Source organism: Ptiloglossa arizonensis, chromosome 3 (genome assembly GCF_051014685.1).
Source record: "Ptiloglossa arizonensis isolate GNS036 chromosome 3, iyPtiAriz1_principal, whole genome shotgun sequence".
Classification (NCBI taxonomy): Eukaryota; Metazoa; Arthropoda; class Insecta; order Hymenoptera; family Colletidae; genus Ptiloglossa; species Ptiloglossa arizonensis.
In genome coordinates this window covers 22,392,675-22,420,323 of record NC_135050.1, presented here as the reverse complement: position 1 = coordinate 22,420,323, position 27,649 = coordinate 22,392,675, and the positions used below count along the sequence as shown (strand labels likewise).

Genomic DNA, 27,649 nt, shown 5'->3' with positions numbered 1-27,649 from the left:
GAGAATATTTTAAGATAATATATTATTTAATTTGAAAGAATATTGATAATGTTGAAACCAAACGTTTTCTATATGAACAGTTATGTAATATGTCCTCAAATGTTAAATATTCGTATCGTTAATTTTGTAAAAATCATCCTGTATATAATTGTAACCATTTTAATATTTACAATAGAGTACATAATAAGAGAAAAATTTTTGTTTGGAGATAACGCTTTGAATAATGGATTGGAATAAAATATATTTTGGTCACTTTCATCATAAGAACAAGATTTCTAATAATCTTTCATTTGTATACATATATATTGCACATAAAAAACAGTAAATTAATATAATCAATGTTTTTCCATCATGTAAATCCTTTTATGCCTTGTTGTAATTTCATGCCATTGTGACTCTGTTGTGAGAGGTTTTAGTTTTGTTTTATTGCACTATCATTCTACAAGTAGAAGTTCATGCTTATGTCCTTCGCACAAAATGTTGGGAGCTTCCCATTATATAGCTTTTGTTTTCAATAATCTATTATTGTACATTGTTTTGAGGTACTATGAAGTATATTATTATTTTGATTTTTGCTGGAAATCATTAGAAATCTATTTGTGACTAAAAAAATAAATAAACTCCGTTTTAACTAAAACAATCCACCTATTTGTAGAATTCACCAATGTACATTACATATATCAACAAATTTATAATTTCACTGTTACGTATACAATTCAGTGCTAGACCGTAGCAGCATTAATCATAACGCAATTCGCATTCTTCGTTTTCTCCATTTGTACTCTGAATCGTTATCGGTTTACGTTTGTACACTTCCTCTTTAACAGCATTAATCTGTACAAGCAAACAGCCACTTCATTGTACTAATTCCCTATAACTGTGACTGCAACAAGAGTCACTTTTTAATGCATCCTCTTCCACCTTATGACTTTTTTCAGCGTACAATTGATTCATTCAAGATCATATTAAATACAAAAAGAAACAAAGAATTTTTGAGCACTTAATATTAAACATTGTACAAATAAGTAATATGTTAAATAATAATAACAACAAAGTAAGAACATTACACTACACGTTCGTACCAATCGCATAAAGTATATGCACAATTATATTTACAATGTAAAGAATCACCTCCATCCATTCAATTTTGCGCGGAGGTAAATAAATAATCATAATAAATATTGACCATACAAAATAATAAATTAATATCACGAATATTATACAAAAGTTTAAGTTAACGAATTTGATCACCATAGACGTATTATACAATTGTGCATTCGACTTAGACTCTGTAAATTAAATAATATTTCTTACGATGTAAATTTATGTTACGCGGACACAAAAAACATCATTGGGTATTGTTAGAGTATTTGATTAATTCTCTAACTAGTTAAATATGTGGGCTTATGTACGCCTATCTCGCGCTTTAGTTGGATGATAAATTGAAATAAAGATATTAAAAGTTAAACAGAATCAACATAGCGTGAATTAAAAATCGAAAAAATAGTACGTTGCAAAAGATGTACATTATAAATGCACATTAGCAAATCGAAATTGGGCAAATTATAATGTACTGACTCAAACTTGCAGTCGCGTAAACACTATCACATGAAACAGATGTTCTAGCACATGTATGTATTGATTACATTTAATGTCTCAACATTTTTACTTTGTCGCTGATCCCCTTTAGATTATCCCCTCAACTAAATTTCACTTTAAATGCGATATTACTTAGATTTAGTGTTCACAACAATGTAGGAGCAAATGTACATAATATTCGTGCCCGAAACAATTAGCCGGGTTAAACAAGGATTCCCAACTTTTATAAGCTGAGAATGCACACAGCGCATTAGCATTATTTTTACCATTAAGATTATCGCTATAGTAATTATCATTGAATTGGGAAGCAAAAGTAGTTCACCATCGTTGCGAATCAAAACGGAACCTTAGCCATCATAATGAAATATTTGACTCTAATTATATCATTTTTCAAATTTGCATGCATTAACGATACTACTTAGATATAAGCCTGTATGTAGGTACGTAGACTATATTAGATGCCACTGTATGCCGGTTTCTCGTACTAGATTCCTCGTATTTTAAATTCCACCATGTATTACTGAAATATTTTAGACCTATTTTTATTTGCACACCATACTTCTCAAATTTTCTATTCTCAATTTTTAAACAAGTAATTCTTAATTTGTTTTCTTTGACGGTAATAGATTTTGCCTATTTCTTTCATAAAAAGATACTACTTCGTATTCAGTTTTTAATGATCATTTCAAGTAACTGCATAAAATGAACAAAACGAAGTACTTATAAATAATTTCATTTCACAGTTTCATTAAACGTAAACAATAGTATATAATACTTTGTTATCGTTGCGTACTGAATTTAGAACCAATATAGCAGTTAACCCTTTGAAATACGATTGCAATTCGTAGAAACTGGTGTGCTCGTTGTATTAAAGAGATATTGGCAACTATTCGCAGAAGATTAACAGTACAAGGAGAACAAGAAGACATTGGTACAAGGAGAAGGAATCTAATCTACGTGCCTCACTTACTGGCATAGTAGCATTTTACTCATTTGTCAGAATTGAAAACGAGATGATGCACCTTTTTCCAATAAACATTTGGTGCATGGAACATCCTGTTTCGGAAGGACAAGGGGGAAGAATTTCAAACATAGGCTGGCGAAAGGTTCAAAGTAAGTCGCGAAATGACATTGTTGCGTATCGTAGCCCGTGTTGTTCTTGAACTTTTAATTATCTGTATCACCATTATGCGACAATCGTGACAAACGACCATGGAGACTCCTCGCAATCGCTCTGCAGCCAATCGTTGTTCCGAGCTGTGACTAGTAAAACTGGAGAATGCTTTTGGTGATGGTACGTTAGCTGGACTACCACTGCTCTTGCAACACCTGTATTACAGAATTTGAGAAAAAATTATAACAATCTCTAATATTATATAAGAAATTAATGTTTAAGATAACGATGCTGAATCAAGTATGATTACCTCTTATCATGAATATCCATTTCTCTGCGAGCGTGAGAAGGTGGCGTCGAGGTTGGTGTAAGTATCAAAACAGGTGTCGTAGTCGGTGTAGATGAAGGTGTCGCGCTTTTTAGCGACGAATCTTTGCGTCTAGAGGCTGGTGATGCAGGTGCAGATCCAGCTGCTCCGCTGCCTCTAAGCCAGGAACTCTTGCTAGTATCCGGTTCTGAGGACGATGGGGAAAGGAGAAGACCAGGTGATAGTAAAACCACAGGAACATGAGCAAAATGTTCCGTTGGAATTCGCATCTAAAATCATAAATGTTGTTTGAATGAAAACAATTGAATGTATATTAAAACCGAATGAACATAAACACAAGGTAATTATTGCATACAATTAGGTGTCAAACAAGTCAAGAACTCACTTTTGAATAGCACTTTACACATACGGTTCTTTCACATAAACGACAACGTTGTCCCCAAGGACCTAACAGTCCAAATCTAGTCTTTAGGCAAAGGAAACAAACGCGTCGTTTTTCTACATCTTCCTTCACGCGACCTTCCACAGGTAGAGATTCCAATTCGGCTTTGGTAAGTACACTACGTATATGCACAATTTCCTCAAGAGTTAGGGAAAGTCTTTCATCTAGGAACATGTCACCTAATGTAGGTTTCTAGAAAAAGAAAATATTTTCTTAGCATTAGATGACTTATTTTTAATCAAATCTTTATCTAATACTAATTGAGATATATTCTTCAACTTTGTTGCTGCTTCAATGTTTCAACAAACATCTTACCTGTCCTTTATCATCTTGCCAGTCTTCAGTTTGATCTTCGGTATCTTTAGTACCTTCAACAATTGTTTGGGAACGGCGAGGCTGTCTTGCTCTTGGCTGAGGACTCAGACTTGGACTAGGGTTCAGGCTGATATTAGGACTCGGGCCCTGACTCAATGTCGATTCAATCACACCTATGTGCTGACGACTCTGTGGTCTCGAATGAGGAAGAGAAGTGGTACCAGTTAGTGCTGTAAGAGCTATACTACGCCTGGCTGCGTGTTTTCGAGCCGATGCCCTTCTAGATGGACATTGTGTTGCGAGGTCATAAGCTGTAAAATAAAATTCTATTATTCGTCTATTCTCATCTATACTCGTCAGTTATGCAAATTATAATTACATTCGAGTTGGGCATCACAAAATCGATGATACTCGTTTCTCGTTAAACGAAGTCCACCCGTTTTTCGCCAAGGATTAGCAGAACTTGCTTCATCGTCATCTCTGTGATTTTTATGTACGTGGCAAACACCTCTATCTACGAACGAGTAGTCCTCTTTAAGTTGCCAATAATTTGTTGCTTCATCCTCTTCTTCAAATCTTGTTACTGCAAATTCCTCGTTGTAATCTTCGTCGTCGTCCTCGTCTTCTGCGTCGAGCTGTTCATTAAAACAAAAGAAAATAGTGGTTATAAATTCATTCCAAATAAAGAATTCTCGTAAGTGCTTTCATAATTTGGATATTATTAATTAAAACTATTAGAAGCCTCTGTGTGGAAGCTACACTCTGAAAAAAAATTAGACGTTTCATTAACATTACAGCTGTCTTTATCAAAGATCCAACTGTATACTGATATTAAGATTTCAATGAGTTATCAAACTTCTATACTGGTAATCCTAGTATCAATGTGTCTTCAGATTCCCAGTGAAGTCAATTACAATACTGAAAAAGTATTGTTTTCAAATAAAATAGGTACAGATTTAGACTCCTGGATTAGGAATTAAAAAAGGATTGAAACAAAATATTTTTTTTTTTTAAAAGAATACATTTAAAATGAAAGGAATATCCACCTTTAAGTCAAAATCCACAGGTATTACTTTTCGTCTGCTTGTTGTAGTATTTGAACCATCCAGATCCCTTCGAGAAGGTTTTGGTGCTGTAGATGACTCATTTTCTTTGATGCCAGCGCTACTTTGGGTTTGATCTAAAAATTTGATTCATGCGAACAGACTTCAACTAGATCAATTACTATTATAGAAAGCACAGAGATATGTTTGCTGATGACCAGTGAATATGACATATGATTGATTTGTTCTTCTGTGGGAAAAGAAACATTCACAAAATGGTGGTACCTCAGTAAATCTTAAATACATACATACATAAGTGTTTCCTGCGCGCACACATAAAGTTAAATATAAATATTACAATTATTCTGTTCCATTCCATTCTATTTTTATTTCAAATTATTCTAGCTACAGTTATGGACTTTAAACTTTGCTTGATTTCAAAATTTACATGTATACAATACCATGTTACTTACTTTTGAATTTACAAGATATTTCAAAACAATATCTACAAATAAACACCTATCTCAGTGACAGAGTTTATAAAAAGAACTAAACAATCATGACAAAACAATATGTTACTATAATGAAAATACTGAACATTGTTTACTGTGTTATAATTATATGAATTAAAGTACCTAATTTTTTATATAAGTTCATACCTATCATTCTGAGATACCTTATATACATTTAACTCGTTCAAAATTGTTAACATCACATTCATATATATGAGACTTCAATGAATCAAAGAAATATAATTCATATTTAATCTACTTATTAGAATAATACATAATTTATATCCAAATTTTCCACCAACATATGTATAATAAAAATTGTTTAAATCTTATTTTTATTTAACTGCCATATAGTTGAGTACTAGCAAAATGAACTTCTGTTATAACATTTGTTTACTAATCAGATCATAATTCAGATGATCATTAACCATTTTTTATCATCAGAGAACAACATTGTTCACCAATATTCACTTCTGTGTATATTACTCGTCGAATTGGTCGAAGACAAGATGAATGGTATGATTACCTGCGACCGTAATGCGCCTTCTACGCGACTTACGATTCCTGTTTCCCGGTATCCTGATCTCGGGCTTGCCGATTCTCTGCCTCGGTTGCGGCACCGGTGGTACATTTGTTCTGCTTCGACATGCGGTAGCCGGTACGTTCGTAGTGGTAGTTGAACCGACCACTGTCGTTGTCGTTGTCGTTGTTGTTGTTGTTGTCGTCGTCGTCGACGACGTACTCGTGACATTGGTTTGGTCATCTGTCTGCAACCACTGAGCCGCCACATCCTGCGCGGGTTCTTGTTCCTGCTCCGGCTGCGACGGTGGAACTTCACCCAAGACTATCATGCGGGACTCACCGCCTATGATCAGTAACCTTATTGTTCTGTATCTCTCCCTTTCTCTAATACATATCTTGTTTGTACACGATTCTTTACAGTGGCTTTACTTGCGGCGATCACAACGTCCGATTGAACAGTACTCTCGTTGGTATCCCCTACAATCTTCAGGAACGACTCAAGAATTACACGGCCTGTGAATCAATATCATTTGATTTATCAAGTGTCATTTCAAGAAGAAGTGCAACTGATCTGATCGGTGATTTTGTCTTCGAAGGAACGAAAAAAAAATAAAATTAAAAAAAAAAAGGAATTTGGTCTAAAAATTCTCATGGTTACCAGCGTCCAATAGGCTGTTGTCCTCTTTATTCATCTGTTTCTGTTTTCCATCGTCTCGAATTGCTGGACCGCCGTGATGCTCGCAGATCCTCGCGTTAGGACTGTACATCAAGTACACGTGCTCGTTAGTGTGCCTATCCTCTCTCGATGCACTTGATTTACTGGTACATGTTAGAAGTTCGATAGGATTTCATGCTCGAGCTGAACCTTTCCCCCTCGGTAGGGACACGAATGGAATACCACGAGCCAGGGACAAAAGGTAACGAGAAAGCGGGCAATCACCGATCTGCCGAACGCGTTGTTGCACGATGACGTTCTCGGGCGACGTCAGCTCGGCCTTTGCGCGCTTTCGGTTATTGATCGCGGTCGGTCTGGGGCTTGCGATGTCTAAGCCGGCCTACCATTGCGAATCATGATTCATTCAGACCAACCCTCTTAGGAAAACGCGATCGAGATATGAGCCACAATGTACAAGAACGAAAACGATTATATAAGACGAGACACAAAATTTTCAAATAGTACTCTTATTTTGGAACAATACTCTTTTGTTTTGGGAGGGAGGGATGTATCGAATTGGTACACTATTATAACAAAAAGATACGGAGTAGTTTCATTGTTGAACGTAATTAATTTTTCGAATGTTTTTATAGGACGTGAATTTCGGGACGCAAGCATTGAAAGAAAATTATTATAAAAATATGAAGACACAGATACCGCTGTTTTGGTCGCGCTGCGTGGAATTGCCAGGCTGCACTCTCGAGATTAGGGGTGAGAGAGACGTGCCAGGCTTGTGTGCAATTGTTCGCGCGCGCGCGCGCGCGTTCGCATCCTCGCGCATGGATACTCCTCGTTGAATACATTTTCGTTAAAAATACAGTTGCACGTGTGCGGCGCATGGCTGTGTATGCTGGTCCATAATGTTTGAAGTGTACGCGCGCACTCACGTTCACCTAACTATTCAGACATTTTCTGTCCAATGACATACCATTTTTAGACTTCTCTCTAGTGAATACAGAAGTATCTGAACTGAGTAGTTATTTAATATTTATAATTTAATTTTGTTCAATTTTGAGTACAAACTAAAGAATTATTTAATTTTGCTCGAATAAACATTTACAACAAAAATTAAATAATTTGTTAAGAAAATGAAACTGTAATACATTTGAATAATTAGCTTTTTATCTTTTCCTTATATAGTATCATTTAAAACTCTAAACTTTATATGACCTTAAGTTCTTACTTAACTTGTTTGTCATTTCAGATTTATTTTTCCTGAAGAATCACACGTTTTTATTTAATTTAGAAAATATAATAGTGATAAATGGAATTGACATTCTTGTAGATGTCTAAATAAAAACATGTTCTTTTGGAAAAATACAAATTAAGATTATAAATATTTTTTCAAACTTTTGATAAAGATCAGTGGAATGTAAAAACCATTTTACAAAGGGACACTTAAAGCTTTTAACGGTTTTAACTGTATTGTAATATGTGGTGTAACCAAATAGTATAATTCCAGAACCAAAAATAAGTATAAAATTAAATTCGAAGGTTTATTGGGTACATGTTCGCCTGAATGGAGTTCGAAATAAACAGATTTTAGTACATATGTCCATTTGTTTGTATCTATATTTATAAAAATTGACAAAATCACATTAAAGAAGCAGTATAAGCTGAATGTAGTGAAATTCTTATATAGTTAAAAGAAAAATGATGCAGTTACAAATAAAAATTGAGCACCTCTGAGCAAATTGCAAAACTTTCTTGTAAAGTGTTTGAAATTTCGATGTATATATGAAGTAAAAATTATCTTATTTATAGTGATATAGCATATATTAGGGGGTATAAAATATTCGTCATTTTTATTTGTAACTTACAACACACCACAGTTAACTTAAGAAGATTTATTGAGGTACCACATGGATCAGCAATGAAAATTTGTGAACGATTCTCGACGTACGATGTACGCGATTATTGGTGCACAAAATGTAAACTTAATGCATCAGGTTTTATTGATTTATTAAACTTCATACACGAATGAAGATATATTTTATAAAGCAGCATGACATGTAACATGCAAAAATTATTGTTGTGCTAGTAAACAAATAACGTAACTTACCATTCTGAGGGAATGTTCTTTCGTTTTTAGGAACATATCTATTGCGCCAAGGTCTTAAATTCGGTGGCTTCTTTATGCTCTCCATAAGTAATTCTCGTAGGGTCCATTTCTTCTGCAGCGGTGGTAGTTGTCTCTCAGAGGCCTGCGTAGAATCATATCACTAAAGTCTATTGAAAAAATGTTACATATCGTACAATTGTTTCTGTATATAATTTTACATATATGTATTGTATCTTTTTACGTATCTCAATAATTATGCGAATAGAAATTCTCTCGTGAATGAAATCCGTAATTAAATGTTATCTTTAAAGAAATGTTACCTTCTTTAGAGGAGGTCTGCTCCGAATAAATTCGAGAATAACAGCATGAGCATCTTTACGCAAATGCGGCGTTGGCGACGGTGTTTTCCTGAGACGATACCTTCTCTCTCGGATATCATTCATTAAGATTTCGTACGGTGTTAACTCAAATTCTGCCCCCTTGCCGCATCCACGAGTTGTGCTCTTTGAACCCAAGTTGTCTTCTACCTTTTTCAGTTTCACTCCTTTCCTTAACTCTTGGATAACTTGTACCCAAAATCGTGCCTATTGAAATCATTCTTTTAATTCCTCTGGTATCAGTTGCGACCAAGTGTTCAGAAAAAGTAAAATCTATATGCGACATAAATGAGTGACTTTCATAAATCTTTAAAGGCTATTTTTAGTTAACTTTTTGTCCTTAAATACATTAAGCAGTATTAATATCTATTATGTAACACGCAGTATTTTAAAAGTTATTTTGGTTCTAAAAACGAAAATCGAATAACTTTTTAAAGTATTCTACCCATTAGCCTACTTAAAATGAAAAAGTCCATGCATGCATTTACCAAATAATGAGTGCATTAATATTTTAGTGGTTTTCAAAATTGACATTTTAAAATAGTATTCATAGTTATTACTAATCGTGCTACATGCTTCGTGTTAACACTCGTCTCTAAGCTCTATCATTCTTGTTTCACATGCGCAAACAATTATTGACGATGACATACTTGTATAGCCCGCCAAATCCTAATGTCAGTCTATAACGGTAGAGAGTCAAGTCAATAAATCTCAAATATCTTATCTCTGCAAAATGATAAATGACTTTATGCGACAGAGTAATGTTAGTTGCTCCATTTACACACATTATCACACGTACTTTTACATACTTATATAATAATTCATTCGATTCAACATCAATTTAAGGCACAATAGTTAAACTCGTTACGGAGCTTATTTTAATTTATCGAATCTCGTCTTCGCGAGACGCAGAAGTGGAAGCACTTCTGCCAATCGCATTTATTATAAACAAAATAAATATACAACACTATATTGTACTTTGACATCATATTATATTTAAAAAATATGCACACTTAATCGACTAATAGAATTTATTGAATATCACAAAAAAGTGTTAATAAATATTAATCCGAAAACTAACCGTTCAATAACTGAGTACCTCTTATATGATAAGTTTTTGGTTTTATACGTATTGCAATTTTTGTTTGTTTCTTAAAAATACTACTAGTCAGTTAAGGTTATACGTGTAATTCTAAAACACCTTGAACACTATTTTGAAACTAAAAAGTGATGTTATTGTCTTCGTATGATATCATAGCATGAATTATATTGCAAATAAATATTCTTTGCTTCGTGACAATTAGTCTTACCCAATCAATAAAATCTAATGTATCGAGATTCTGGACAGACATCGAGTTTTGCTTATTGCCATCGTTGTTAGCAGCTTCCCTTTGACTCGCTTGCAGTTTCTCAGCCTCCACTGTATCCAAAAATTGTGATAGTTCCAAAGCCTCTGCTACAAATGCTCGTATTACAGCCTTATAATGAGCATCAGCAGACTCAATAGTCTGTGCGTGTCTTGTACATAGCTACAAATTAATACAGAAATTAGTACATATATATTTATCAATAAAAAATCTATGTACATAAGAAATACATAAGAAATGCTACTATACGTACATGCATTACGTCTTTTAATGAATACACTGATAGCCTTTCTTCATACGTATCATTATTTTTTTGTAACAAAAAATCATCTGCATCGGCATCGCTGGAGTCACGTTCAATGCCTTCGTCATCTGTTTCCTGCGGACGTTCTTCCGTTTCTTTTTCACATCCTGCAGATTATTAAAGATAATCGAATTATTGTTTTATATACGAAAGTATACTGCGCACGCAATTAGAGAATCACTAAACAGTTTGTAAAAATGTATCAACTTAAATACAATTCGTAGTAAAATTAAAGGATTACCAATTTCAAAGCGCGATAAATCGGCAACAAAAAATCGTACACCAACTTTTAATAGCTCATTGTAAAGGGAAGACTTCTGCCTTCAAATTCCTTATAAAATAAATTGCGAACAAAATTTACTAAACCCCGTGGAATGGTTTGAATTTGGACAATTTTCAGAGAAAAGAACCATCTTCATTTTCCCGTCCCGTATCCGAGGATAAAAGCATCTTTGAGAAAATTTAAATTAAGATTAAAAAAAAAAATTACTTTCTCCTTTAAAATGACCCTAGTTACACTGCTGTAAGATTTTTTTTCATAAAGTTACAGCAGTTCAAATGTCGACAATTTTTTAGCCCAAAGTGAGTAATCCTTTAATTTATACAACTTTTATTGTGTTTATTAAGCGACTGGGAAAATTTGAATTGATGATCTCTTTAATTACTTTCAATGTATATCGCACTATGCAATAATTATTTACTTTTTCATTAGTTCATTTTACCTCCATTTGCACTAGTCATTAGCGTTATAAGACCTTCTAGATTCGGTGTTAGAGGCCGTTCTTCTTGTTCATCTAGGCCGAAATCAAGCGCTTCAAAAATCATCATACCTAACGAAAAGATCGCCTGCAACAAATAGAAATGTATTTTTATCGTGAAATAGTAATAATTACTGTTTTATTTCTGTAAAGATTTTATTCCGATTGCTTACTTTCTTCTCAGAAACCGGCGGTTGCTTCGATTCTGTAACATAAATAGATTTAAAAATTGAGCGAATAAATACAAAAAAATCAATATGGATTTTTAATTCCAATTTTAATAAAAATGTTTCGTAATTATCGGGTAATTTAGAAATATTCTCGTATTTAGATGATGTCGAATTATTTTTGCGAGATGTTCAATAACATTCAATAATTATTCTTTTCTTTGAATCGAATATCGCAAAGTGTAGTATTAATAGTCTTATGAAAAAACTTCGTCATGCAAACAATTAATTCATATCATTACTCCAGCATTTAAACTTAGCGGAACGCGTATCTAAAGCCATTTACAAACGTTGCATGATTTACCAAGAATTTACACAATTGTGGCATACCCTTAGAAAAATTGTAACAAATAGTAAATGCGCCATATGACGCGTTATATGACTTGTAAACTCTGTTTCACGTTTTTATTTTTCATTTAATTGCGATCGCAGATATTCATAACTTCGTATTTTTATATTTTTACGTATTACATATTACGCACGTACGTACAATATACAGGCTTTACTACAACACATACTATACTAGTTGCATAATTGATAAATATGATTATACAATAATAAATATAGTACATTGTATAATTATAAAATAAACTGTATTATATACTACAAATATACTATACTACATATACTATAATCACGCGACAACTATACTGCGCTTACACTGCAACTGTAGATAGTTTAATTATAGTGCAACTGCATTATTTTGTATATATAATATACATACAATTATTGCATATACAATATAGCATATTATATACTATACAACACATTATACATGCATTATACAATATACTTAATATCTTAAATTATTTCATGTTATACCTTTGTTCGATCATTTTTTTTTCATTATATTGAAAATAAATAATACATCGATAAGAAAATGCGGAATGCGACAAACTTTCATAGAAAGATAAAGACTAATAGGTCTTACCGATTAGATCTCCAAGCCAAACATCTCCATCCTTGTGAAGTACGATCTGAGAGAGCTCCGTGATTTCATAGAAATTATTGTCCGGTAGACGTGACAAACTTTTGGCCGTTTGGAAGCATAAAGCCCATGCCTGTTCCTGATTGACCGGTCCATTGAAGGATAATAAAATATCTTTCAGATTCAGTCGGCCGTTGGCGTCGAGCTTGCACTTCGGTCTCTTTGTCGGAGTCTCTCCTCCTTCCTTATTCTCGGTAGTTTTCTTTTCATCATCGGAAACTTCAAGGCCATCATCGTACGATGTCGAACTTCTTCCGTGCGTTGTCATTTCTCTGTTAATATCATTAACGCATCTTTAAAAAAAAAAAAAAAATCAGGAAAAGAAATTGGACCGAGAACTTAAATTCGAGTACTTAAGTTTACTATACTAAATATTCTGATGCTTGAACTAGACAAATTATCGCCAGATTCTTTTTCCTAAAATCAAACATATATTTTGAAATACCTACTGTCCACTAAAAGCAGTGCCCAACAAATAAAAATTTTTTTCTTATTCTGCAATATTCATCGGATGATACTTGTAGAGTTTCTCGTCCTAATCAAAAGTCCAGAAGCAGAATTACTCTATCATCTTCAGTCTTTATCAAAACGCATGATTGTGAACGAAAATGAAGTGTCACGCAGGAATTAAAAACATTCAAAATGTCAATTTAGTCTTATAAGATGGAAGAGATTATTTCTTGAATACATCAGTGTATATTTCTATTAAATATTATGATTTTGAATAACTATAAACGGCTATCAAAGTTTAAAAAAGGACATTGCGCGAATTGTTTACGCATCATTTTCACGTTTTTACGATAAGTTTTTTTACGTATCAAATTCTTACTACTTGGTATCAGATTTTGTAGATATGAGAAACTGCCCCAAAAAAAATAATAGCGAATGATGTTTTGCCGTCATGCGGCCATCGCTCATTTGCCTTGATTCGTCAGTATCATATCCAAGTAATTGACACCGATAGTACTGTCCGATAGACAACTTATCTTTCTATATGCATAATGTTTGATTTCCTTCGTATTTACTTAAACACGAATCATACAATTATAAAGAACTCTTCTCGATTATTCACAGTTTAAAACAATTTCGATGCTTATAAATACGTATGACTCGTTAGCATGAAATTGTTAAAAAACAAGCATAAATACTTATGAACTTATAAGATTTGTTTTATAATGATTTTATCAAATTTAAAATAGTTTTCCAAATATATAAGTTACTTTCCCAGTAACTTATTAATAAGTTTCAAATATTCATTTTTTTTTTTTAATTTTAAGACAACGCGAAGCGCATTTATGTCACAACTCAGTTTTGTCTTTGAAATTATTTTAGACAATCCGACCGACTTTTTTTTATTATTTTCATAAATAATACAGCAGTTTAATTTTATTATATAGTTTAATATTATATATAGCATTTAATAAAAATATACACTGATATATTCAGGAAACTCTCTTCTAACTTTTAAGATTAAATGTCGATCCTTGTAATGTTCTTAATTTTTACGTAATATCTTATTTTCGCTCAAAATCATGCGTTTTTACAAAAATTAATGTTTTTCAAGAACAAAAGGTAATAGGCACTTCTGTTTTAGAATTTGTGTTTGAATCAAAAAACTTTTTGTGTATCGCCTAATAGATATTGCAAAATAAAATTCATTTTGGACAGTGTAAGTAACTAGTATTGATAGTGAATTACCAAACACCCGAGTACACTACACTGCATATGCTTACAAAAATGATATAGAAGGTTCACTCGAAAACAGTAAAATAGTTATATTTTAAACTATAATAGCATTGTCTATAACTGTGAAATAACAGTTACTTATTCAATTTTAAATAACTGTAGCAACTCAATCTTTACACTATGGAATAGGGTTAATTAGAAATTTCGCATTAAAATTTTGCAATTATTTTTTCAATAATGATTATCGTAAATAACAATTGATCTACGTAACAATCTTCAATGCAAAAGACAAAAACGTACATACGTAAATACTTTTACTTTTTTCCTTCCGTGTTTCTATTTTCAGCGAGTATCAGGTGACACCGTCATTCGTATGTTTTGTGATTCCTTAAACAATGTGGGGGGATCATCCTAATCGACGACCATAGAGATTCGATTCACATACGTACTTTGGATTAAATAAAAACAAGTTGACTTATGTATGTTTGCTGATCCTTCACACTCTTACGAACTAAATACAATCAAGATAAATATTTATTGCCATCTGTTGAATAACTTATTCAACGACAGCGACAAATACGGAGAGATAAACTAATAATTGTTAATATATCGTAATCACCATACGCCTCCTTTACCGACGAACAAGACTACTTCCATAAAGAAATTCAAGCTCGTAAAAATAAATGAAAACAAACAAGACCGACCTAAACGCGGATAGTTTCTGATAAATTCTTTATCTAATCTGCTGAGAGAGTCTTTTATTCTACTGCGTATTTTTATGTTCAAACAAATTTTTTTGATATGCAAAATTTCGATATAATTAATTGAAAATTAATATTCGTAATGTATAACATTTTCTGGATGAACGTTTTCGAAAAAAATAAACAAGGCATTAATTACGAGTGGACGAAAATCGAATTCAATCGTATTTTTATTAGCATGCTCCCATTCATCCTTGCAGTTGAAAAAAACCGTGTCGGTTCAAAGTATTATTTTCAAAATAACAGTTACTGCGCATCAATTATCGATCATAGCCATATGTATGTACATACGTGCACGTTATTAGCATGTAAACAAAAAATTGCAGACAATAAGATATGATACTTCGATATGCGATAATGTATCAAGCGTGAATGTGCATTTTGCTTGTATTACAAATCAATTAGATATATTTTTATACATAAATTTCATAGAGTTTTGGACCTATACTTAGATAATATCCCAAATAGTCAAGAGGCAGATGTTCTTTTATTTTATTTGGATTTATCAATCACATCCATACCTATACCCTACATTTTACACATATACACGATCAATAAAGGAAAAATTCTACGATACAGTTCAAGGTTAACTGTTCATATTTATGTTACTCACTTATAGTATACTTTTCGGAATTTGTATACAAACTTGTGTTATTATATGAAATTTTATGAAACATCCAATCATTCGATGCGAATAATTTACTCAGCTTTGTGTAAAAATAAAAATATATCGATTTAATGTACCGATTGCATGGATTAATAACATATTAAGATATTTTAACGGTTGAAACATTTTCAAGAATGTTTTATAACTTAACTTTTTTTAAACTGATTGTATTTACAATAAATTTTTTCACATTGCAGTATTGCTTCACAAACTGCTGATAATAACTTTTGACGTATCTTAAACTATGTGGTCATTTATCAATTCGTGTTATGTAAAATGCATTGATTATAAATAAATAAAATGTTTTTAAAATTTATCTAAACTCATTAATACGTACTTTTGGTTATTTAGGCAGTTGACATGTATGCTTCGCAATGAAACGTGCATGGAAATTTTTACCACATCACGTTCTGTTCATTGTTTATAAGACACTTTTCGTATCACTTTTTTACTGAAATGAAAAATCGTTTCACGCACGAGTGATCTTTCACATCGAACTTCCTCTTGCAACTTCTGACATGGATCATATTAATTTCCCCCCGAGCATATTGACAATCGAAACTCGACACAACACTTTGTTCATCGTCAATTTATAGTTATAATGAACTGCTTTGGTCATTATAAAATTCAACAAAACGAAACATTCAATGTATATACGTGCATTCTCTGTTCGATACCATCGCAGCAACACCGGTTGTACGAATTACGATAAACTACCATTCGATCCATAACCTGTATTCCTGGTGTTATATGTATATCATCTATATGTACATGTTAGTTATCCGAAATGGCATAGGTGGATGAAAGCGACAGATAGATAAGGATAGGTCAAGTACGTTCAGATATTAATCGCGAAAAACGAAATAATGATATAATTATATACATTTAATTTACAAATTCAACATTCTAAAAAATGCTAGACAAACCTTATGTATAGATGAAAATGTTGGAAAATAACATAACTCTATATTTAAATATTGGCGTTAAACATTTGAAAAATTCGTTTTCATTAATCGACAAAAATACTGTAACACTTAAAACTTGTTCAAAAATATATAATAATCAGTCAACAAAATCGAGTGCTGTATATGTATTATATCGCGTTCCCATTGATGTATCATGCGATTGACCAATAGAAAAGCTTATCAATGTATACAACTTAATCGACTTCACTAAACGGTTTAGAAGCAATGTTCTCAGATGTACCGGGTTTTTTCATGTTTCATGTCGGAAACATCATAAGTTCAGTGCTTTAATTGTGTGAAAACGGGTGTCGTATGGCCCTCTGTTTGGCTGTTTTAGAAAATTATTTAAAAGTTTTTGGAAAATAAATGAAGGAATGAAAGGAGGAAAGAATGTTCAAAGAGAATACCTCGAAGAATTCGGACACATATTTTCCGAATTTAAAAAAAAAATCCCGGCCTTAAATTCATCTTGAAATGTTTGTTAGGGCCCGCTGCACTTTGTTCTCCATAACATTGACTATGCACGTTGCTGTTTGTCATCGTGAGGTTGCGCATGCGCGAAAAAACCCGGTCCACTGGGAACACTGTTTGGGAGTGTGAATCACACTTTGGACTTAAAAGTCGAATTTCTGATGCAATATTCGTTAATAAGACGTGAATACACTGTGTAAGTGATAGAGACGAAAAGATCGAGGATCTGTGTAATTAAAATGTTCATCTGTGTTTAGAAAATTCAGCAAATTGATAAGATTATCGTAGACGCCAAAGTATTTAAAGCGATATTCAAAATGACTGAAGAAGACTCGGTACGTACAAATATTGGAAAATGTCTTTGGAGCGGTATCCATGTCGTATTGGAAAAGCATGGGAGCGTGGTCATCTTGACATACTTTTTGATTTTTTGACAATACTATATAACCTATAGATACGGAAATAAAGTATTCACCCACATAAAAGGAATATTTTCCAGCGAAATTATCATTAAATAAAAATAATGCGGCTTTACAAATTCCAACCTCAAAACCATGTGGATAGTATTCAGGAGAATGTAAATTTATGTTTAATGTAATGTCTTCTGACACATGTTACATTCTTACGTCTTTCCACTTTATATTATAAGTTTAATATTTTTTGTATCGTATTGTAATACTTTACGTATATTCTGTGGAATGATGTAATTTATAGTGCAGTTGATGTAACATTCAGATTACTGTATGTGAAACTTTGAGAACTATTGCTGGATTTTAATACAAAAATGCATCAACCATTGAATTCTACAGGAGCTTTCTATTTTTAGCACAATTAATAACAACAATATAATGAGATATCAATATGAAGTTAATACATCTGTATATTATGATACAGTGTCTATCAATAAATTACAGTTTGTATTCATTTTAAATTATATAAATCATATAAAAATTTTTAGGTATTTGATCCTACCTTGAAAAAGAAGAAAAAGAAGAAGAAAACTAGCTTTGACCTCGATGTTGCATTTAATGAAGGTGGTAGTGTTAGTGATGCAACAGAAACCACTGGTGACAAAGAAAACCAGGAGCCAGATCCTCCTGCATTGGCAGAAGATGATGATGCATTGGATTTAGAAAATTTTGGAAGAAAAAAGAAAAAGAAGAAAAAAGCATTTAATTTAGATGAACTAGATACAGCTTTACCAGATACAAAGAAGGAGGTGAAAAATGATAAATGATGTAATTTTTCAAATGTAAAAATTCAAACATAATTTCTACAATTATATTTTATTATTTAAAAAGGATGTTATTGAACAACAAACAGAAGAAATTGCTGTGGATGATACCTTTGATTTAGATATGGACTTCTCAAAAACTAAAAAGAAGAAAAAGAAAAAGAAAGATCTTGACGAACTAGTAGCGGAAGAAGAGCGTAAAGAAATTGAAGATAAAGAAAATGGTAAATATTATATAGTAAAAAAATACAATTGTTGCGGGTAACTCATTATTTTATGTTACTCATTATTTGTTAACATGCTGCACTGAATCTGAGCGAAGTGCAGAGTATGGTAAGGGATATGTCTGCTGCTTTCTATACATATCAAGTAACAGTCATAAGTATATACATCATTTCTGTACTTTCACAAGTCTCATTCTAATAGAAAAAGTGGTATATCACGCTATACTCTATAAAAATAATTTTATTCCATTGATAAAATTGTACAATGATTATCATGAAAATTGCATTTTACTAAAGTGTAGTACATACAATAACAATACAATGTATGCATTAAATATTGATCGAGAGTATTTATACATGCATTTTAAACAATGGAAAACAAAGTGCCAGAGGAATCATGTCTGCATCTTGTTTTCTTTTCTATTTCAAAATAAATTAGTATTTTGGTAATTTTGTTCAGTTATATTTTTCTATGTTATGAAAATGATATATATGTAACATAATATTTCATAACTAATAATCTATATATAATAAACTATTGGATGTTTTCCATTACTTTACAAATCTCTTTCATCGATCTACCATCAATTTTATTGTATCTTAAATACACACTAAATGAATATCATATTTTTTAATAGAAGAAATAAGTTTATGGGTTGGATCAGATAGAGATTACACATATGATGAATTATTGGTAAGAGTATTCAACATTATGAGGGAAAAAAACCCTGATATGGTTGCTGGAAAAAAACAGAAATTTGTTATGCGTCCTCCTCAAGTAGTACGTATAGGTACCAAGAAAACATCTTTTGCTAATTTCACTGAAGTAAGTACTATTGATATTTATATTTTATATACTACAAATTACAAATTCTTTCTTTTTGATTTATACCATAATTTTTCATTGTAGATATGTAAAACACTTCATAGGCAACCGAAACATTTACTCGACTTTTTACTTGCTGAATTAGGAACTAGTGGATCTGTTGATGGAAATAATCAACTTATCATTAAGGGTCGTTTTCAACAAAAACAAATAGAAAATGTTCTTAGGAGATACATTAAAGAATATGTTACCTGTCACACTTGTCGTTCACCAGATACCATTCTTCAGAAAGATACGCGATTATTTTTCTTACAATGTGAAACTTGTGGGTCAAGATGTTCAGTAGCTAGCATAAAATCTGGCTTCCAAGTAAGTGTTTATGATTAAAAATTTTAGAAATATTTAAATATTAACTTTTTCAAGTATTATAATAACAACATATTATTTATTTTTCAGGCCGTCACAGGGAAACGTGCTGCTATTCGAGCAAAAACTGCCTAAAAAAATTTTCATATGTCTCACCTATCAATCTTGTAGCATAATTTTCAAATTGTCAGAGATTTTTGTGTTAGAATACTATTTCTACTATACCTATTGTAACGACGTGCAATCCAAACACCTATTTTTACTCGCATGAAAGAGCATCAGTTTTAAAAAATGATTATGAAATTTGCAATCCATAACTGTTTTTTATCATCCATCTACACAGCAAAAAAAAATTATGTGAAAATTATGTTTTAACAAATTTTCTCCTACAATTTTCCTCAGCAAAATTTTAGTATTTGCGATTTGAATTTCCACAATTTTCAGTTCATTTTTTATTTAAAAATTTTTAATGTACTATTCACTCTTAGACACATGAAAAGTCTTGCAACATTTAACTGAATTGGACATTTTAATGCATTTTCCATTGCAGTAAATAGACGAGTGGTATGTATTCATTTTCAAGAAGATACATAATTGATTTATAGTCATGATTTGAATAATAATAATAATAATAATAATATAAACAATGGCACGGTAATACGAAATGCATTGCTCATCCATTTGTCTACCATTGTGACGTGAAATCCTGTATAAAGAATTATCAATTAAGTGGAAAGTGGTATGGATTACCAGTTGTTAACAATAGATTTAAGCAGGTAATAATAATTTGTTATATCATTTTCAGTATACAAAAAAAAATTATAATATTAAATTCAAGTACATTATTATGTATGGCAAAAAGTATTATTCCCATAAATATGTTTTTAGACAAATGTCATGGTAACATGTAATGATTTTTTCAAACGATTATAATGATCATTTTCTTAGCTAATTTATTCAATTGTATTTACAAGATAATAAAATTATCTTAAGAAGCTCTATTATCACTCTTCTTCTGATCCATTCAATAGAAATGTAAAAACACTCATATTTATTCAAATTAATTATAACGTTTTTTAGGGATTTGTATTTCATTATAAGTTACATAGTTTTTCTTTCACTTCAATTGCTCAGACATCGAATAACATCGAATATGCAATTTTAATCATTTATACACACACACACACACACACTTATATAATAGGCAGCTAGAATATATAGGTTAAATTTGAATAAATTTGTGGTATTTATGTATTTAAATAATATAATAAAAGAATGATTCTTTTGGTTAAAAAATAGACATACATTCAATCAAAAAATATATTTAGTTTGTATCATAATTATCCATAAACTTTTAGTAAGTATCATAAAAGAAATGTGTCAAAAGTAAATTAATAAATACCTGATAATGTTAATCAAAATAACAATGATCGTGTATTAATGTTATAAAAAAATTATAAAATTTTTACAAAGTTTACAGTATTATAGTTTCATATTTGAAAAATATTTATACATATCAAATATTATGCAATATTATTAGATAATAATTAATTGATCGCATATTTTAAGTTACCTAATTATTTAAATAGCTTAAAGAATCATATTTGGAATACTTAGACAACTCCATTGCCAAGTTCTTTTTTCACAACTTTCAGCTGCAAGTTCTTTTCTTCTAACGAAATGAATTAATGTCGAGAATTTAAATTAAAAAATCTTTACCTTTTAATTTTGTCATTTTTTCATTTATAATAACGGCTGTGTCTATAAGATTTTGAAATATTTCAATTGGCATGTTTGGCATTGGAAAATCTGTGAAAGGTACCCATATTCGTGAATGATCTTCTAACACTTTTAAATAGACTGGTTGTGAAAATGCTAATCCCTTTGGAATACCAAAAGAACCTACAACAAAGAAAGTGTTCTTAGATTTCCTTACATTTTTATTGTTTTTACATTTACCATCGGAAGAAATTCCTAGTGATATAATTTCATCTCCAATATATTCTTCCTTGCTATACCATAATTTCAAAAGATCACAAATTGCTTTACACTTTTGAAAATCTTCTGATCTACCAACTTGATATTGAGTAAGCGACTAAAGACATACAAATTAGTACAGGAATTTATATTCTTTCATATATAGTAAAGCAGAGAATAAATAAATATGTACCCTACGTTGATAATTCTTTTTATAAGGATTTGTTTTGTCATGCACTAAATAGAAAAACCATCTTAATTCTGAATACTGAACCCCAATTGGTAATGTTGTGTTCTTATTTGAATCTATAGCTCTCTTGTTGGGTTGATAAATGTCACATTTTATAATTATATGATGAACATCTATAAACTGATTAATTCCTATAAATTATATTTAATTAATTATTATATATGTAAAATAAAGCATTGAAAGTTTTAAATTTGTTTATAATAATATATGAACTAACCCAAGTATCCCCAAACAGGTGGACAACCAAAGTTTCGTAAGGTGCAACCTAATGAACTAGCAAACACATACAAAAGTTCTAATCCATAATGAGAACTGACAGCTACAATACTTGTTTTTGGTAATTGTGTAACAAGCGTTTGCAAAATATTGACATAAAAGCATGTAGGGCCCATTGAACAGAAAATTACTTTCATGTGTAAAGGTGCACATTGATTTATTTGTATAGATAATTCTTCTATGGACTTATAATTTCGTTGCAACCAATTGTCTATTCCCTCAAATTCTTCCCTAAAAAATATATGTAGTGACATTAAACAATATTTTACAGTAATAAATAATATGAAAATTAATAATAAATATTACAAGTAAATTTGATTAAACTACTTAATTTTCTTACTCACCTTGATAATGCATCAAGATAAATCAATATGTCACAATTATTTAAACCATCAGATATATTGTCCAAAATTCTCACTGCATTTAAACCCCCACCAATTCCTTTGGCATCTTTACAAATTTTTCTTAATTTAAAAAAATACCCTGGTTCATCATATAAATTAATAAGAATTCCATGAGTTGTCCAGAGTTCTTTTGTAAGTATTAAATCAGATACCAAGTCTTGACACATCGACCTTCCTGCTCCTATTATCATTATTTGACGACGTTCTTTTTGTACATCTAAACACTTACACTTTTGATTCTCTAGATCTTGAGCCTATGTAAATAAAATTTAATAAATGTACTTACATTAGTCGATTTTCAAAGTTTTGTGTTGGATAGTAGTTATTTACAAATATTAAATCCACTTCTAAAGCATCAATATCTTCCTTAGTCAAGTGCAATTTAATTTTATAATATTTATGCAATAATTCCCAAAATTGATAGCTACCTCCAATGTAAGAAATAATGGTATGAGTTAATCCAATTTCTCTCCATATTAAAGGAGATTTAGTATGAGACCATCCATGATTTGCACAAATCTCCTTCAACCATAGCTAGAAGGTAAGTTTTATATCAAATATTATTAGTGAAAGGAATGATGTTCAACTTACTTTCCACTCAGTTGATTTTTTACAAACATTTCTAACGTAAAAATTGGGCAATACTGTAGATAAACTTTCAGCAATAAAACTTAAATGATTGAAAACATGGTCCTCTAAAACGCCTGCTATTACAATCATGCATCGCTCTGCTGACATTTTTTTATGTTTGACAATTGAAAGACAATTAAACTATCATCTGTTTGAAAATTTTCAAATATGTGTAGTAATAAAACAGAAACGCATATATCATTACACATACGCGACAATTTATTTATATATAAAAATAAAATATATTTATTTAGGCACATTGTCATTTATCATCTTCTTAATTTATGTTTATCATGATATTTTAGCTATACATATCAATTTGAACATAATACTGTAATTTAAATTAATATTTTTTATAATTTATAAGAAATCTAAAGGTAATTTTAAGTTAAATAGTCATAGTATAGACATTAGAATCTGTCATCATCATCATCATCTGATATTTCTGGTAAATCAGGAGTACAGCATTTCTCATACTCTTCTTCAAATAATTCAAATAATATACATAATTTTGATAATTCAAGTTTAAATGGTTCTGGATCTAAATAAAAAATCAAATTAAAAAATTACTTATATATATATTATTCATCCATCAAATCTGATACCTGATTCAAATTCTTCATCTTCGTATGTTAACACTTCATTTTTCTTCATAGACAATTCTTTAAGTTTATTCTCCATAGTTTTTGTGTAAATATGATCTGTAAGAATAAATTGTACACATTTTGCAAAGAAACTTTAAATTCTTTTATTTTCTTTAAAAACATTAATATTTTATAATTCCTAATATTTTATTCGATCGTACCAAATTCATATTGCATATCATAATATGGTGCCAGATTCTCTGGCTCAGGATATGACTTTGTAATCAATTTTTTTGGTGATAATGGTTTTTTAAAAATATAATCATCAGATATCTTCTGTAATTTTACAGTTTTTGGATTAAATATTACTTTTCTTGGAGATAAATCTTTTATTTTATTAGGATGTTCATTTAGTTTCTGTAAGAAAATTATGTTATATTTTATTTACAATAAATTATTAAATGTTTATACCTTTGCTGTAAGTTCTTTTCGAAGTGATGATGAACAGCCATTCCTATCCAATTGTGTCAGTTTTTGCTTCAAACATTCTTGTTTCTTATTGAATACATCTTGATTATTTAGACACACAGTAGCAGATACATTTGAATCAGAGTTAGATCTAATTGACAATCCTTTTGATTTTGATTGACTTAAAGTTTTTATAGAAGTCCCATTTACTCCCAGAGAAGTTTTTGATCTTGATAAGGGTTTCACAACCTGATCTATAAGTGTGGTTTGGCCAAATTTTGTTTTTTATTTTTATTGTTTAAAATAATATTATAAGCATATATTTATAAGAAGGATTTAACCTCCAAGAGCTGATACTTATACCTTTGTCGTGATTTGATATTCCGCCAAATAAATTAAATATTCCAGCCATTTTCTTAAAATCCTTTTAAAATATTTAATAAGTATTTTGGCATAAAATAAAATTAGTTGATATCATTCAAACTTTGATTTGCAAAATAACAATCACCTCTTCTATTTTATCACAAACTTTGTTTAATTTAAACAGCAACCGAATATTTACTCAATCTAGAGAAACTTTATTGGCTACACTGATACCTAAAAGTACTAAAATTTGGACATAAATTATGTTGAATAGATAGACGATACTTTATTATTGTTACATATTACGTATATTGATTTCTTTGTATTTATTGATAATTAATAATGCTATTAATATTGTTAAATAACATTTATTCGAATAAAAAGTATTCAAGTAAAATATTATTGATTATTCATAAATAATATTTAGTTAATTTGTAAATATAAATAAAACGTATTTGAATAATGTTCAATTCCGCATGAATGTGAACAAGTTTCCTTTGAAATACTGATATAGATCAAATATTTTAGAGTCGATAATATTCATGAATATTCTGTGCAGTCGGTGAATACGCGGCTAAAAGAATATGGGCGAATGTTCACGAAAGTATTTTGTTCGTGTGAACTTCACATTTCTACAGAATTTAAGATTCATTCAGAAAACGTTTGCAAATGTTCATTAAATGTTAATGAATACGCGGCTTTTGTTTCACGCATAAAATATTTTAGTTGGGGTTAAATAATTTAATAATTATTAAAATAATTATTTCCAATGGGAGTAACAATAAAAATCACATAATTAATATTTACTCATAATATAATTTATTAAAAGAGACAATGAATTGTCAGTAGCAAATATTTCATTAGGATAAATTACATTAACATTATGTATAGTATATATTTTTACATGTATAAGGACCTATTGTGTTCTTAAGGTCTCTAAAATACATAGCAACCAAAAGCTACCAACTGCTTAGAGTGGAATGCTTTGATTAATGAATCGATACGATAAATTGATTATATGTATATACAATTATTTACTATATATATATCGATGAAAGAATTCACACTTTTTATGGAAATCTACATGAAAATTATTGCAAACTGACAAAATCAAAATCATTGAAAATTTTTAAATAAAATGTATTAAATGTTATCTTCTTTCATCGATACAATCAAACATAATGCAATTAAGTAAAAATGTTTATAAATGCTAAATTTTCATAAATAAATCCCTTGAGTTGCAAATGGAAAAGAATATTTAGTGAAACTCTGAATTCAGTTTGTATCAACAGCATTACAATGCCTACATTTTTACAAATATGCAATAAAACAGTCTGTTAATCTCGCTTGTATACCAATACATTGCAGACAGTTTTTCTTGTTAACAGTAACAGCAACATGTTCTTAACTCCATGCTTGTAATTTTTCTTAAGCCATTCTAATACTCTGAATTATTTGAAATACAGCTGAAAGTTAAATAATTCCACTTAAATACTCAAAATAAATTGTATATAAATTAAAGAAAATAACAAACAACTATTATAGTAAAACTTACCAGAACCACAAACAACAAAAAGGAAAAGTGCTAGTAGACAAGGCCCAACTGGAGATCCATCATCTTGCGGTTTCTACAATATATAAATTTAAGTGTCATTTACTTCTAGTTTTTATCTTATACATATAATTTAAATACTATACATGGAATACTCATAATTATTAAAAAACTAATTTTAAAATTATTGTATGGTTGCATTACATATGGTACAAATATAATTCTATTAAACCATAACATTTAAAACTAGTAAGTGACAAATGCTTTGCAAATATTTATAAAGTTCTTTTAAAACTACATGCATTGCAATATAACTGAGAAATACAATATGATAATACTGTCATAAATGTCACGTAGTACGTGATTAAAACGTATAGGTAACGCAATTTATAACCTCAAATCTAAATATTGACAGCTGCTTATTTTTATACAATTTATATCTTTTGGTTATTCCATTTGGGCAATAATTAATTAAACAAGCTTTATCAAAGAGTAAATCAAATAGCTTACCGACGACTTTGGAACGTTTCCACGAAGCATAATATTTTTCGTAGCTTTTTCGTTAGCGATGCGCATTCTCTGTTTCGGTGCCATTTTTACTGCTTCTCAATCACCGATGGTATGTAAAGAAAGTTTGAAAGAAATTGATCAATGATCAAAATACTACTCTTGTCACTGTAATTGAACTTCAATATGTAAAGTTTTCGAAGCGGTGAACAGGTGTGTACGTCCAAACGCGCTTGGCTCTTGCCTGCGTCGACGTGTGCGCTTTGACACGTGAATAACTCACATTATACGACAGAACAGCTTTTAGTGCCACACTGGCACCATTTAAATCAACTTAGTAACTATGCAATTTTTCGTAAAATTACATAAAGCAACAACATACATATAATATTATAATTTTGTCATATTATATCACTTTTATATAATAGTTCAATATTTAAAAAATGTTTAATAACGTGCAAACGATTTACGCGGCACAATGTTGAACAACATAGTACTTTCCTACTTTATAACACGAATAGTCGAAATGTACCTGTAATTTTTTTTATAAAATTTGTGTAGCTATGAAAACTGATTACAGAAAAAAAAATTCTGTACACGAAGATAATTATTTTCAACAAATGATTGCACTACTTTTCATTTAAATTATCTTAGTCAGAGATAATCTCCGTTATTGCATTTATTGTATGTTTATAAGATGTAATTTATATCTATAAAGCTAAAAAAATAATTGTTTTTTCACCACCATTATTAATGGTTCGCGAT

The 27,649-nt window shown here is 30.5% G+C and overlaps 5 protein-coding genes and 1 long non-coding RNA gene across 16 annotated transcripts; 1 reads left to right on the top strand and 5 right to left on the bottom strand.

Moving 5' to 3' along the window:
- Positions 1-137: 137 nt before the first annotated feature.
- Positions 138-16,531, bottom strand: Spir (spire type actin nucleation factor). 8 transcript variants are annotated; one of them, XM_076306022.1, is made up of 16 exons: positions 16,125-16,531; positions 14,664-14,870; positions 12,617-12,966; positions 11,632-11,663; positions 11,423-11,546; positions 10,650-10,807; positions 10,340-10,558; positions 9,680-9,709; positions 8,973-9,236; positions 8,653-8,794; positions 4,845-4,978; positions 4,178-4,433; positions 3,799-4,109; positions 3,427-3,675; positions 3,024-3,310; positions 138-2,928 (listed from the first exon to the last, which is right to left on the bottom strand). In XM_076306022.1, exons 3-16 carry the CDS (start codon positions 12,939-12,941, stop codon positions 2,685-2,687), a joined length of 2,775 nt encoding a protein of 924 aa, XP_076162137.1. In that variant the 5' UTR covers positions 12,942-12,966; positions 14,664-14,870; positions 16,125-16,531; the 3' UTR covers positions 138-2,684. The 8 variants fall into 8 exon arrangements, with proteins under 8 accessions (XP_076162137.1, XP_076162138.1, XP_076162136.1 ...); XM_076306023.1 differs by having other exon boundaries at positions 14,660-14,807; XM_076306021.1 differs by having other exon boundaries at positions 14,664-14,807.
- Positions 6,104-7,380, bottom strand: LOC143144042 (uncharacterized). Its single transcript, XR_012991330.1, has 3 exons — positions 7,248-7,380; positions 6,534-6,930; positions 6,104-6,388 (listed from the first exon to the last, which is right to left on the bottom strand). It is a non-coding gene; the product is annotated as an uncharacterized LOC143144042 (long non-coding RNA).
- An 815-nt stretch (positions 16,532-17,346) lies between the features above and the next one.
- On the top strand, positions 17,347-20,874 carry Eif2beta (eukaryotic translation initiation factor 2 subunit beta). Of its 4 annotated transcripts, none has more exons than XM_076306028.1 (7): positions 17,347-17,558; positions 18,182-18,442; positions 18,525-18,682; positions 18,759-18,790; positions 19,323-19,507; positions 19,592-19,876; positions 19,964-20,874. In XM_076306028.1, the coding sequence occupies exons 1-7, from the start codon at positions 17,541-17,543 to the stop codon at positions 20,006-20,008; spliced, it is 984 nt and encodes a 327-aa protein (XP_076162143.1). In that variant the 5' UTR covers positions 17,347-17,540; the 3' UTR covers positions 20,009-20,874. The 4 variants fall into 4 exon arrangements, with proteins under 4 accessions (XP_076162143.1, XP_076162142.1, XP_076162145.1 ...); XM_076306027.1 differs by having other exon boundaries at positions 19,320-19,507; XM_076306030.1 differs by lacking the exon at positions 18,759-18,790 and having other exon boundaries at positions 17,348-17,558; positions 18,525-18,681.
- Positions 20,649-23,532, bottom strand: LOC143144043 (putative malate dehydrogenase 1B). The gene is given in 6 exon segments (XM_076306032.1): positions 20,649-21,968; positions 22,044-22,231; positions 22,318-22,607; positions 22,721-22,961; positions 23,035-23,314; positions 23,372-23,532. Coding segments are annotated over 6 exon segments (1,542 nt in total). The 5' UTR covers positions 23,519-23,532; the 3' UTR covers positions 20,649-21,572.
- Positions 23,533-23,608: 76 nt separating this feature from the next.
- Positions 23,609-25,010, bottom strand: LOC143144041 (uncharacterized). The gene is made up of 5 exons (XM_076306031.1): positions 24,826-25,010; positions 24,466-24,716; positions 24,216-24,411; positions 24,016-24,111; positions 23,609-23,951 (listed from the first exon to the last, which is right to left on the bottom strand). The coding sequence occupies exons 1-5, from the start codon at positions 24,872-24,874 to the stop codon at positions 23,821-23,823; spliced, it is 723 nt and encodes a 240-aa protein (XP_076162146.1). The 5' UTR covers positions 24,875-25,010; the 3' UTR covers positions 23,609-23,820.
- Positions 25,011-25,621: 611 nt separating this feature from the next.
- On the bottom strand, positions 25,622-27,181 carry LOC143144348 (stress-associated endoplasmic reticulum protein 2-like). Its single transcript, XM_076306668.1, has 3 exons — positions 26,888-27,181; positions 26,381-26,453; positions 25,622-26,291 (listed from the first exon to the last, which is right to left on the bottom strand). The coding sequence occupies exons 1-3, from the start codon at positions 26,969-26,971 to the stop codon at positions 26,254-26,256; spliced, it is 195 nt and encodes a 64-aa protein (XP_076162783.1). The 5' UTR covers positions 26,972-27,181; the 3' UTR covers positions 25,622-26,253.
- Positions 27,182-27,649: the final 468 nt, after the last annotated feature.

Coding starts and splice junctions, on each gene's coding strand:
- Eif2beta (XM_076306027.1), top strand. Junction 18,791..19,319: donor TGAGCGAAGTGCAGAGTATG/GTAAGGGATATG, acceptor ATTTTTTAATAG/AAGAAATAAGTTTATGGGTT. Junction 19,508..19,591: donor CTTTTGCTAATTTCACTGAA/GTAAGTACTATT, acceptor TTTTCATTGTAG/ATATGTAAAACACTTCATAG.
- LOC143144041 (XM_076306031.1), bottom strand. CDS start 24,874: ATGGCTGGAATATTTAATTTATTTGGCGGAATATCAAATCACGACAAA. Junction 24,717..24,825: donor AATATCAAATCACGACAAAG/GTATAAGTATCA, acceptor CCACACTTATAG/ATCAGGTTGTGAAACCCTTA. Junction 23,952..24,015: donor AGATGAAGAATTTGAATCAG/GTATCAGATTTG, acceptor TTTTTTATTTAG/ATCCAGAACCATTTAAACTT.
- Spir (XM_076306018.1), bottom strand. CDS start 16,174: ATGCACGTTTCATTGCGAAGCATACATGTCAACTGCCTAAATAACCAA. Junction 11,664..12,616: donor TTGGCTTGGAGATCTAATCG/GTAAGACCTATT, acceptor TTTATGTTACAG/AATCGAAGCAACCGCCGGTT. Junction 2,929..3,023: donor ATGGATATTCATGATAAGAG/GTAATCATACTT, acceptor TCTGTAATACAG/GTGTTGCAAGAGCAGTGGTA.
- LOC143144348 (XM_076306668.1), bottom strand. CDS start 26,971: ATGGCACCGAAACAGAGAATGCGCATCGCTAACGAAAAAGCTACGAAA. Junction 26,454..26,887: donor GAAACGTTCCAAAGTCGTCG/GTAAGCTATTTG, acceptor TATATATTGTAG/AAACCGCAAGATGATGGATC. Junction 26,292..26,380: donor TTTTGTTGTTTGTGGTTCTG/GTAAGTTTTACT, acceptor TTTAACTTTCAG/CTGTATTTCAAATAATTCAG.